Source organism: Quercus lobata, chromosome 11, assembly GCF_001633185.2.
Source record: "Quercus lobata isolate SW786 chromosome 11, ValleyOak3.0 Primary Assembly, whole genome shotgun sequence".
NCBI classification, from domain to species: domain Eukaryota; kingdom Viridiplantae; phylum Streptophyta; class Magnoliopsida; order Fagales; family Fagaceae; genus Quercus; species Quercus lobata.
This window is the reverse complement of record NC_044914.1, coordinates 26,509,391-26,522,493: the sequence shown is the minus strand read 5'-3', so window position 1 is coordinate 26,522,493 and position 13,103 is coordinate 26,509,391. Positions and strand designations below refer to the sequence as shown.

General features: G+C 40.0%; 1 protein-coding gene and 1 long non-coding RNA gene across 2 annotated transcripts; one reads left to right on the top strand and one right to left on the bottom strand.

Moving 5' to 3' along the window:
• Positions 1–6,565: 6,565 nt before the first annotated feature.
• LOC115969092 lies at positions 6,566–8,911 on the top strand. The gene is made up of 3 exons (XR_004086868.1): positions 6,566–6,709; positions 7,610–7,676; positions 8,598–8,911. It is a non-coding gene; the product is annotated as an uncharacterized LOC115969092 (long non-coding RNA).
• A 130-nt stretch (positions 8,912–9,041) lies between these two features.
• On the bottom strand, positions 9,042–9,755 carry LOC115966631. The gene has a single exon (XM_031085830.1). The coding sequence runs from the start codon at positions 9,753–9,755 to the stop codon at positions 9,042–9,044; it is 714 nt and encodes a 237-aa protein (XP_030941690.1).
• Between the last annotated feature and the right edge of the window lie 3,348 nt (positions 9,756–13,103).

Here is a 13,103-nt window from a genome sequence, read left to right as displayed (position 1 = left end):
GGACAGAACCAAGGTCTTGCACGGTCCACGGACTCAAGCCTGTGGGGAAACCAAACACAAAAAACAAATCTCATAAGCTTTGGACAGAACCAAGGTCTTGCATGGTCCTCGGACTCAAACCTATGGGGAAACCAAGCACAAGGGATCAAAAGCTTTGGACAGAACCAAGGTCTTGCATGGTCCACGGACTCAAGCCTGTGGGGAAACCAAGCACATAAAACAAATCTCATTAGCTTCGGACAGAACCAAGGTCTTGCATGGTCCTCGGACTCAAACCTATGGGGAAACCAGGCACAAGAGATCAAAAGCTTGGACAGAACCAAGGTCTTGCATGGTCCACGGACTCAAACCTATGGGGAAACCAAGTACAAGAGATAAATATCACAAGTTTTGGACAGAACCAAGGTCTTGTATGGTCCTCGGACTCAACCCTATGGGAAAACCAACTACTCGTAAGGAAAAACCACATTACGTAGAATTTGGATTCATCTGAGGAAAACTCTCCACTCGCCATGGGGTCAGTTCCCAAATTGCGGGGATTCGCAAGTCTGCTCTTAGATCTACAGCACCAAGGGAATCGATGCGACGTAGGGCAATACGTCACCTGAGAAACGATTTGAGTTCTTTACCCTCCGTCAACTCCTCGGACGGTACTCTCGTACTTATCACAGAATATTCAATTGTTATCTTTGCTAGTTTCTTGAGTTAAACTTGCTATGAATTATCGCTGTAATGTTTGGTAGTGTTGGTACATTAGAATTGATTGGATTATGTTTCAAAACTTCCTGCTCTAAGTATCATTGAAGAAACAAACACAGGGAGCACACCCTTCCACAAAATAATGTTGCAAAAAGAGTAGTATTCAAAATAAGTAGGCAAAATTTCCTTTTTTATTAAAACAAAGAAACAGTACAGCATACAACAAAAAGCTGAAATCAACTTGTGATAAAACTTGCTACATGATAGAAAGGAAAGTTACAAGGAAGCAAGAGAAGGCCGAGGAGGTAGCACAGACGAGAGGTTGGCTACTGCCTCAAGACTTCGTTTCATCCTCAACGCTTTCACGTGCCCGAAACTCAGGTAGCAAAAGAACCTGACCTCAGGCTAACACCATCTACAAAGAAGATGCAGGGAGCCGGAAGTTGAGAAGCCCCCGCAGAAATTTGCCGGCTACAAGGTAGACAGTGCTGATGGTGGAAATTCCTTCTTCGGACATACCAAAAATCTGGCATGGCCAGAACTTGCTTCGGATTTTGACTAAAAGCGTGGGAAACACCCTCTCCCCTCTGTCATAAGGGAATGTGTCTTTGAATCTATGCCTTCGTTGCCCGTATGTCACTCTTCTGAGCCTGAGGAGAACGTGGCGCCTTTGCGGCGGAGAGAGTTTTTCTTCCCCGACCCTCGTCTCAAACATGACTTACTGCGGGAGGAAGCTGAAGGAGGAGACTAAGGAGCTGGTGCCTAGGCAAAGAAACTTGCTCTCTTATTTATTTGAGGATATAGGGTGGTGGCATTTAATTAGCGCAGCTTCCCAAGGAACGCTACAGACAAAACGTTTCCAGCTCGACTTCCAACAGACCTCTGCAACGACAAGACTAAAGGAGCCTCGTAGAGGTGCACCTCGAACATCGGGACACCCAAAAGTACCGCGTGGCCAAAGACTATGGAAATATCTCCTGATCTGTGGGCCTAGTAAATTCGCGGCCCATGCCCTTGCTACATGATGGCCCACGGACTACGGCCCACGCCGGGTAATAACTAATGCCGAGGACAACCTCCTGCCCGGCCGCGTACGGGATACCTAAGGAGAGGGAATAAAACAGAACCAAGGCCTTGCATGGTCCTCGGACTCAAGCCTATGGGGAAACCAAGTATAAAACTATTATTATTACAAGTTATGGATTGAACCAAGGCCTTGCATGGTCCTCGGACTCAAGCCTATGGGGAAACCAAGTATAAAAATTATTATTATTACAAGTTATGGACTGAACCAAGGCCTTGCATGGTCCTCGGACTCAAGCCTATGGGGAAACCAAGTATAAAAATTATTATTATTACAAGTTATGGACTGAACCAAGGCCTTGCATGGTCCTCGGACTCAAGCCTATGGGGAAACCAAGTATAAAAATTATTATTATTACAAGTTATGGACTGAACCAAGGCCTTGCATGGTCCTCGGACTCAAGCCTATGGGGAAACCAAGTATAAAAACTATTATTATTACAAGTTATGGACTGAACCAAGGCCTTGCATGGTCCTCGGACTCAAGCCTATGGGGAAACCAAGTATAAAAATTATTATTATTACGAGTTTTGGATAGAATCAAGGCCTTGTATGGTCCTCGGACCCAAACACGGCATCAAGCCTCCAGTTCTCTCCTCGGCCAGCATGGGTAATCATTACTTTTCACTGGTCGGCCTTATTGGGCCAAACACTTATATTAGAGTTATGGCAACATCTTTTTATTATCAAGTATTTTGGTCTTAGTTGTCATCGGTTTAGACACTTTCTCATTGAGCCGAGCAGCATTTACCAATATACAAAAACATAAACGGAATATGCAAAATGAAATAATAAACACTTTTATTAATATAAGAGATTATTACAATGTACAAAAAAGGGCTCAAACAAGCCTATACAAAAGGAGGACTGCTGAAGCAACGATAACATTCGCAGTACAGAGAAGTAAGCAGTCAGGCTTCTTTTAAACTCATCTTCAAGGTCTCTTCAGTCTCTGCATCAATATTGCTCATATCATGATAAGAACCTTCTTCGGAAAAGGATGAAGAACAAGGGAAAGGAATCGAAGGAGAAGGAAATAGTAAGGAAGAAATCAATGAAGAAGATGGAGGAGATGGATGAGGAAGATGGAGGACATGAGTAAAGAAGGAAGAGAAGAAGAGAGAAGAGATGAAAAGAAAGAAAAGGAGCAAAAGAGGGAAAAGAGAAGGCACCAAGGCGGAACTGGTGCTTGGAAGACTATAAGAGGAAGATGGAGGAGGGCACCAAGGAGCAAAAGAGGGAGAAGCAGAAGCACTTAGCCCCTGCCTCAGCCCTGACTCCTAACACGTTGGTGCCATATTAGGTACGCTCGTGAGGAGCCGGGTGGTGCTGATATTGGGTATTCTCGACTCAGTCACGCCAAGAGTTCGGCGTGGTGAGCCCCTGCTTCGGATTTTGGCTAAAAGAGAGGCGGGACGGATCTTAAGTCTGCGCCACCCTTGCCCTGATTGAGCCATTTCAAGCTTTATCAAAATATGGTGTCTGGAGGAAGGGCATGATTTCTTCATCATTTGTTGCGATCTCAGAAGAATAGAAGGGAGTTAGTACGAAAGTGATGGCCTCCTGCTTGCCTTCTTATAGGAAGAGCAGAACGGATGGCATTAAATGCATTCAACCTTCCCAAAGAATCTGAAGAAAAAAGAGGCGTCCGTTCCACTTCTCCACCTTATCAAATGAGCCGCCGGATATAAATGAGCCTCGTTAAGGGAATTCATTAAGGGCGCGTCTGGGACGTCCAAGCGGCAGGAGCAGATTCCGAGCGGATTAAAAGGAATCCCTCAAAAACCGCCTAACTTCCTGGGAAACCGCTCATATAAATGCGGGATCAAGCTAAATGGGCCATATTAAGGGCCCGGGTTTGCCAAAACCCTCCTTTCCAATCCGGAATTCGGATAGAAGGGTTTTGAGGGGCTATTGTGGGGCTCAACAATTCGTGGACCAGGCCCATTTGCCCTTAGAGAGTCCGAGGGCCCAATCCGAGGAGAACTGCGGCCCAAGCTCCATGACGCAGAGCACAGACCAATTTTGGGAGGCAGCCGAGGACAGTCTAGTCCTCGGCAAGCCCATAATCCGCCCAGAATAAAGGGATAAATTCGTAAGGAAATCCAAAATACCTTGGGGCGATTACCCTAAATACCCTTCTAGATAAGGCCCAATGCCTGACAGAACCGTACTCTGCAGCTTTATCAAGTCATCCCCAACAATTCCGGGATTAGACTGATGGGACCAATGTCAGTATTTGTAAAGACTGACCCTACACGTGGACGAAGGACATCGAATGCACGCTAGTATAAAAGGAGAAGTAAGTGAATCTAGAAAGGGGGGGAGAAAAAAAGAAGGACTTCATGAATAAGATCGCTGGAACGATCCATGCACAGAACAGAGAAGGTCCTCCGTTGGACAGCCGGAAAGGATCACAAGGGTCCTCGGATCTAGTCCGAGGAGCCCATTCTCAGAAGTGGCAGCATGGCGGGGCTTTAAACGTTTAGGCCCAGTCCATTTTCCACAGGGACCTTTCTGAAATCCAGACCGGACCATCGCCCCGTGACCAAGCCCAAGCTTTTCAAGCCCACTCTCTACAAATCGTATTGTGAGGGATCTCTCCCGCGTGAATCCAAAAATGTCACTGGGCCGTGCAGGAATCGTGTCCTTACAGAATCATTCACACTATTCGAAATTATCACCCCCAAACACATTAAGACAACACGAAACCTAATAGCAACCCAAATTAAGCCACCATAACCTACCCCCACCCCAAGGCCATATCTACAAATAAACTACTTATTCGACTAACCCATGTCCCTGGTGGCCAAAAACCACACCCAAACAGTTGTTGGGAAATAGTCTCAAATTCCAATTGTGACTTGGAAAGTTAATTGGGTTTCCTTGTTGAAAAATGAAAAATTAATTTGGTTTTTTGTTGTTGTTGTTGTCGTTGTTGTTTCCTTATCTTGGAAGAAAAAGGCTATTTTTTGGAGTGGATGGAGAACCTAATCCCTATTAAAGAATTAATGTATTTCATATTCATAAAGGAATAGGAATTGAGTCTTTTAAATAGACAATAATAAAAAAAATTTAATGGCTTGGCCTAGGGGCTCTCCTTACAAGGAGAGAGAAAGAATTATAGAATTGGGCGTGAAACCAAGAGAGAGAGAGAGAGAAAAAAATTTCTTGGGAGGTAATGCAAGGAGAGAGATAATAAGGTTTGTGTTTTGTTAACAACGTTATTTTGTAAAACACACTAAATTAAGGAGAATTTGTGAGGCTTATTTGTGATGTTACAAAGTGAAGAAATAAGAAGAAACTGCAATGAACGCAGTGAGTGTGTGCAAGAGTAAAGAAAATAAGGAAATTTTCTTTAGCCGTGAGATATACACAAAAGAAGATATTATTGTATTTGGTGTGGATCTCAAGTTAGGCATAAATTTGAAAGAATATATTCTAATTGATTTTATAATAGTAATTTATTTGAAGTTTGTCTAATGATTTTTCATTTCAAGGAGAAAATGTTTTTCACATATATTTTTGTGTTCTTACTAAAGATTGATATTTTGGCTTGGTAATTTTAGTGATAATATTTTTGGGGGATTGATTAAAATTGTTGGTTGTTTTTCTTAATTCACACAAGGCTAGATTGAGACCCAATAAGTGATATCATAGCTCAAGGTAGTGTGCAACAAGGTGGCAAGGTGTTTAGCCTCCTTTTGTAGGTGGTGTGCAGTAAGGTAGCGAAGTATTCAAGGTCTCCCATTCACAGTTGGAGTTGGGACATAGCAAACCTAAAAGGTCCACACAAACGATCCTAGAAAAAGGCATATCAAAGGAGTATTGTTAATGGGTGTTAATTCATGGTGTAGCATGAGGTGTTCCCATGCACAAGGAAGTGCGGGCTGGATTCTCATGAATGAGTGTGCAGGATTGACACGTGGTTCTTATAGATTGAAATGTGGTTTTCATAAATAGCATATGAGAGGCCTATAGATAATACGTTGGTGAAGGAAAGAAAGTCTATAGGTGAAAAGGAACGAGTAGGACTTGTTTGTTGGCCCAAGTAGGCCTAGAAGCTCATAAAAAGGCAAAGACTCACATATGAGAGAGAGATGATTGGATATACATGTGTGAGTGAAGTTTCACATTACATAATAATAAGAAAAATGAATTGTTCATATATCATAATTTGGCTCAAACAAAGAGGTTTAAAATTTTAGGTTAAGTGATATCCTATATTGTAATCGCAATAACAAATACATATACAGTATACCACATAAATTAGCGAGGAAATGGTGCCTAGGTTCTTTTTCGGGTGTTTTTGTACCTAGCCATTGACAACTCATTTGCCATGAGAAACATATTTCAGCGCATTAAAAGATGAGAGATTTGTAGTTTATTTAACTTGGACTTAATTAATTAAACTTGGAAGGATGAGATGCGAATCAAATTTTTAGCAACTCTCAGAATATATGATACTGGTTCCAAGATGCAAAGAACCCAGAAGGACCTAGTCCTATCCTGTTGAATAATGAAGGTATTTCATTTTAAACTTCCAGAATGTTTAAGGAGCCGCCCATCTTGGTAAATTGCATCGAGTGGGAAGCCCATTAGCCCAAACGTACCAATAGGCCCAAGCCAGCATGTTGTGAATTGTCATTCAAAAGAAGCACACCACCAAATTTGAGGCGTTTAATGCACAAGTACAACGTGCAGTAACTGTGGGGTGCAAAAGTCTTCTCACTTTTGTTATTTTCTTGGCTGCATTTGAAGTCCAGCAGCTCCTTTTCTTCTTTCTCTATTCCTCTCTCTTTCTTCTTGTTTCCTTCTTCTCCCCTTCTTACACGGCAGCCTTCTCTACCTCACCAAAGTAAAATATCCCTCTCTAAAGAAGAAATCAAAGGGTTAACACTAAAATTTCAGCTTCAAATTGTTGGGGGTAAGTCATCAAAACTTCATTTGTTTATTTCTACTTCTTTATCCTCTATCCTGATTTTAGAGGTTGAACTATGATTCTGTTTTAGTGATTGAAAGTTTGATGATATTTTGATCAATTGAATGCTTATTAACATATTTTAATATGTATACTATAGGCATAAAAATACCCAAATGAAATTAAGACCTATTGCTATTTGTTGATGATTTTGTAAGAATGTGTACTGAAGCTGTCTCTGTGACAGATTTGATGTTTACTACAAGAAAATTTTGTATTAAATCGTATTTTGTGAATTAGGATGCAAGGAGTAGTTTTTATGAATTCTAAGACACACATGGTTTTTATAGAAGTGGTCTCACAACATTTTGATGAACATAAAAATAATGGTTTAATTTGTAAGTTGCAAGAAATTCTAACAGGACAGATTTGAGTATCCTGTTTTGTGTGATTTTTAGTAAATCATGGGTTTATGCTTTGACTCCGAAATTTTTATGGTATATACTGGACATACAGGGGAGTGGTTCTGTAAAATTTCATGACAATTGGATGTGTGTGGATAGCCCGTTTGTATTTTACAAATGGAGCATATGTTGCTGGAATGAGCAGTGAACAACATATGCTACACTTGACTTTGTGGATTTAATTCCCAAGTTAGGGTGTATGTTTTGGGCTATAATTTAATACGCTCATCCTTTGGTATGTTTGAAGCATATATAAATTCTATGAATTGGTTTCTCTATGGTTCGGCTGCAAAATGTGTTTGATGATTGTATCAAATGTTTTGGGGAACTTTATGCGATGGGAATTAAGATTTTCTTGAGTTTGAGAGTTAGGTTGTGATTGAGGTATAAGTTTATATATTAGGAAGAGTTTGTCCGTAATAAGTTTTGGTTTTTCGTTTAGGCAGTGAGAACGAGAACACGGACACTTGAGCTTCTCGTGTACAATCTCTCGCGTCTTCTGTTTTCAGGTAAGGGACTTGTAACACGTGCTTTTGATAAGTATAAAAAATTGTTTAGAAAAATATTATGTATTAAAACTTTTAATTAGAGATATTACGTATATGCATGATTTAAGTAAAATACGTGTTCGTGAGTTATTCAATATTATATACATAATAGTTTTAGCATATTGATGCTATGATTTATATCACGAACATATTATTTAAAAACGAAGTGGATATGCTACTATTGTGAAACATTTATGTAAAAGCAAAGTTATCAGAAAAATGTAGTTTTCGGGTTATTCCATTGTTATGTTCTGAACTCAGCCAGTAGGGGTTATAGTACTGGCATTTCCATGGAGATTCTGATTGGCCATTAAAAGTGGGACTGGTTCTGCTGTACCTGCCCTTGTTGGTAACAACCAACTTGTGGAGGATGTCAACCTACCCGCATGGTTGAAAGTATATATTATGATATGATTCCGGAATTACCTAGCATTGTGGGGAATGTTGGATGCCTGACACTCTGTGTTGAAAGCCTCCCAAAGTAGTGACAGACTTACAATTGGATTAACTAATATGTATTATAAGTGAGGTATAAAGCTATTTGGAAATTATAAGGAAAGTAAGATGATAAGAAAGGTATATTGAATGTGTTATAAATCTGATGAGAAATTATGATAAAGTATTTAATAGTATGTTCAAAGATAAGATTACTGAATTATATTCAAGTTCCTTATTATGTCATTTTATTTATTAAATGAAAGAAAAATGAAGTATTCTCATCTTAAGTTATTTTTAAGAACAATATGAACAATATGAAGGCTATTTTATCAAATCTGGCATATCCATAAACTATTTGATTTACATGCATTTTTATTAAAGGCCCATGGAGCTTTAAAACCTTACTGGGCTTCGCAGCTCACCCTATTATATTTCCGTGCACAGGTTCTTCCTGGAAGCAGCGAGAATATTAGAGGTGGCAAGAATTCTATGTTTTCTCGTTTGTTAGAATGTAGAGTTTTGTTGTAAAGCAGTTAGCTCTTTTGTTGTATAGAAGGAATCAAGATGCAATTGATCCTTTGAGCACAGATGTAATTCGGTACCTTATTTTGTTGTGAACCCCAGTTATATGTTTTTGGGGTTAGGTTTGTAATAAGAGTTTTGCTAAACGTTTAGCTATGTAATATTTACACGTATACCTTAAGTTTCAACCAGGTGGTAATTTCCCAAGTTCAAAGGAAATCAAATTTCAAGGTTTCCATCATTGTTGTATATTATGGCTTTTATGCAATAAATTAAGCAGGAAGTCAAGAAACAATTCTTGATAAGTACCTTCAGTTTAGGTTGGTTTGTGTTAGTATTGAGGTAAACTTGATATTAACATGCTGGTCATGCTCTAAACTCTGAAGTACAGGTTTGGGTCGTGACAATTAGCCTCCTCTTCTTCTCAAAAATGTTACCAAACTGATTCTTGTTCCACTGCGTCATTTCACTTGTAAATTTTTCTATTAAAGCCGAGAGATTTCTAGTATGACTCCCTGCCGTCATCACAACCCCAAGAAACGAAGGATTAGATAACCAGAAGCTCTGGAACTTGAAAGGTCTATTAAGGTGAGTGACTCTTTTAGGAACTGCTTCTATGAGAACCGGACAATGATCAGAGTGGCATCGAGTTAAATGTGTTACTCTAGCCTCTGGGTACAATAGGCACCAACTTAGGTTCGTGAAAAATCGGTCAATTCTCTCTTGAATGAGATTGTTCAGGTCCCTCCTAGTTGTCCACGTATATCTAGGACCGGAGAATCCCAGGTCAACCATATTACATTTATCCAAACAGTCTTTGAATAGGAGGGATCTCGAGATACTAACAGGTCTTCCTCCAAATTTATCCTCACCCAATAGGGGTTCATTGAAATCCCCGGCTATCACCCACGACTTATTATGTAAACCTGCAACCTTAATTAAGTTTTCCCACAGAATATACCTTTCTGCACTCCTAGGACTAGCATACATAGCAGACAGAATCCAAGAAAGGTTAGAAGCAATTACCTTCACTTCCACATGGATTTCCTGCTCTGTATTAGCCAGCTGCACCACCTCCATGAGGTCAGAGTTCTACAGAAGCCATAAACCTCCACCATACCCGATTGTTTCAATGTGAATGGCGCCATCAAACGAAAGTCTATCCATGATTCCCTTGGCTCTTTCTCCACCCAGTCTAGTCTCCATAATCACTAAGATGGCCGGATTGTGGACTCTAGCCAAGTCTCTAACATACTCCTGAAAATTAGACTTCAGCACGCCCCTGCTATTCCAAACTAAAATATTCATTATTATGGGGTGGGTAGGTGTATAGCACTCATCATAGGAAGGCATTAGCTCCACCTCCCTCTTCGAATTCCATTCTTTCTTCTCTGAGCTCTCCGCCGCAATAATCTGCCACTTCCCCTTCACCGTGGTAAACCTGGGTTGAAGCTCCTGCATCTTCAGTCCCCAAGTCAGGTCTGAGGCCCCCTCATTCTTCCTTCCAACACCGTGACAATCATCTTCCCGAATTCCTTCAAACATTGATCGGACCACCCCATCACCAGTGTCGGCTTCTCTCTCATTTCCGCACTCACCTCTATTGACAATCCCATAAATCTTATGTTGGTGTTGATTGCCCATCTCGGCATTAGTGGTGGTTGAAAAGAGGAAAGGTGTGCTTGGGTCGTGGTCAGCGCCATCTCTACTGAGAATCTTAGGTGTTAGAGAAGTAAGGTTGAAATGGGTCTTACTACTTCCAGTAGCTTCCGTGGTGTTTTTGTTCCTTGCCCTATTCCTCGCAATTACTTTCTTGCCCTTAACTGATGGGCTACTTTGGGCTTCTGAATTGAAACTCTTCTTATCTGTTTCACCTCCAAAATTAACATCTGGCCCAACCTAGAAACCCCAAGTCCATTTCCATTCAATAAGGCGTCACCCACGGCCTGATGATCTTTTGTCATTGCTGGCGCTACGGACTTACGAGGTAAGGACTATTGGGTCTGTAGGGAGCCCCTCGGCCTTAAGTTGAATATTGTGCTTTCAACTTGGGCTTGATCCAATTGTTTTGAGGGGGCCAGCTTTATTTTAACCTCTCTACTTGGCCCATCAGCCAAATTTTTTCTACCCGCTGTAAACTTGAACTTGGCATCAGTCTCTACCTTTCTCTGCTCTTGTCTTAGCTGACCGTTATCCAGCACAGCATGGCCCCCTCCACTTCTCTGATTTTTTGGCACATTCCTCCTTCACACTACTATAGTCCAAGGACCGTATGTCCTTTCCTGTACCTCCTCAGACACATTCCCATGCACGATCCTGCTGGCCTCCATTCCCATGGCCGATTCGTGTGGTACATGCATATCCCATGATCGTCCTTCACCGTCCCTGCCATTTTCCGATACCCCCTCTTTCGCCGACGAAACTGGACGAACTGTATACGGGCAACTTGCCTTCCTGTGACCCATTCTACCACAAGAGAAACATAATTTTTGAATGCATTCGTAGCAAACCAGTTGTTCAAACCTCCCTATCAACACTGCTGTCACCAACAGCTTATCCACATCAATCTGGACATAAAGTCTAGCAAATCTACCTATTGCTTCATTCGCAGTGTGTGTGTCAACCCTTAACCCATTACCAATGGACTTCCCAATTTGCAACAGAGTTTCCGAGTTGTAATACTCGATTAGCAAGACGTTTAATCTAATCCAAATAGCCACCAAAGTGACATTTGCCGATTCCGGTCGAAAGTTAGGTTCCCATGGTCTAATGGAGAGAAAATGCTCTCCAATGAACCAAGGTCCCCTCTTAAGAGTAGCTTCATAATCCTCTTTCAAGTAAAACCTGGTCAGAAAAAACCTGTGCTCCAAGTCAACACAGTCCAGCCTTCCCGCAGGCTTTCCACATGGATAACAACGTGCTATGAAGAAAACTTAAGCCCACCACCCTTCCATACACCTTAACAATGAGGGCTCTTGTCCATGGAGTACGAATCTTCTTCTTGAAGTCTTTGGAGAATTTAACAGCAACTAAACCTTCACGAAGGTTTTCAACCTCCTCATCAGACTCCATGATGTCACTAAAATTGAAAGCTTGGGTGTATGCCCCCGGGATATCCCCAGTGAACTTCTCCTTGAAGGAGTTTGCCTCACTCCACCCTCCCTGCTCATGGTATGGAGGCATCGAAACAACATCCTGTCATCCTCGGTAATCCTCATGGCTAAAGTCCTTCACTTTTTTCTTGCTACGTACCAACTCCTCTTGTTCTTCCCTTGAGAGCACGAGGGAGTCCATTTCTCAGCGATGCCACTGCTTTTAGAATTGAGTCACTGATAAAGTCTATGATGATAGATATTATATGCCACACCAATGTATTTACACTGCTTGAATTAGCTTATGCTTAATCTTAAGTTCAAAATGGATAGACTTACAAAAGTTGGTTTTTGGATACAACCCTTAATAGAAGTTCAGAAATGAAAGATAGCAGCTATATAAGAACAAAAACTCTTAAAAGTTGAAACGTCAAGGAATAAATGTTTATGTTGATGGATCGGCAACTGTAGAGATCATTATTTAAAAAAAAAAAAAAATTTGAATTAACTTTCAAAGAAAATGGAATATAATCCACTTAAGCCCAAGTCTATATTTTTATGACCATAATATATGCGTCTTTATTACTGGTTCTAAAAATCAAAATTTGTATCTACAATAGTCGGTTTCAATTCTAATCATTAATAATCTTTTCACTCTCTTCTAGTATGGATATAATTTCAACCTTGGCTGTTTAATCCATAATAATTGCTCTTTATTATCAGGTAAAGACACTATTGTTACTCAAAAAACAAAAAAAAAAAAAAAAAAAAAAAAAAAAAAAAAAAGAAGAAGGTAAAGACACTATTGGTTTTTAATGTAAAGAAATGTTAACGAATACCCTAAGGACATTAGTTTAGGAACTTCTTTTAGAAACATTTTATAGGAAAATAATAAAGTAATTAATTTTTTTGGCAGTTTTTTATATTTTTTTATGAAAGTGGTGTTAAAAATTTTTTAATATAATTTATTAACAAACCCTAAGGGTGTTTGTTAACATGATCCTTTAATGTAAACATGAATTCAAATACAAGTTCCTTATTTGATAATATAAAAAACTTGTCAGTTAAGCTAATTAAAACCGCATTATATGAGAATCTTTAGTGCATTCTTTTTCTTCATTTTCTTTGAATGCTTATCCACTTTCAAAGAAAAAAAAAAAGGAATCGACTAGAAAGACTTCTTAGGAAGCAAACCTAATTGTCAATAAACCAATATTTGTTTCGTTGAATTTCTTTCATGCATTGTGTACAACAGAAGCTTTAATTTTGATGAGCTACACAAGAAAGGATGCTAAGGATACAAGTTATTGCATATTATTTAGACGATCTATTGATT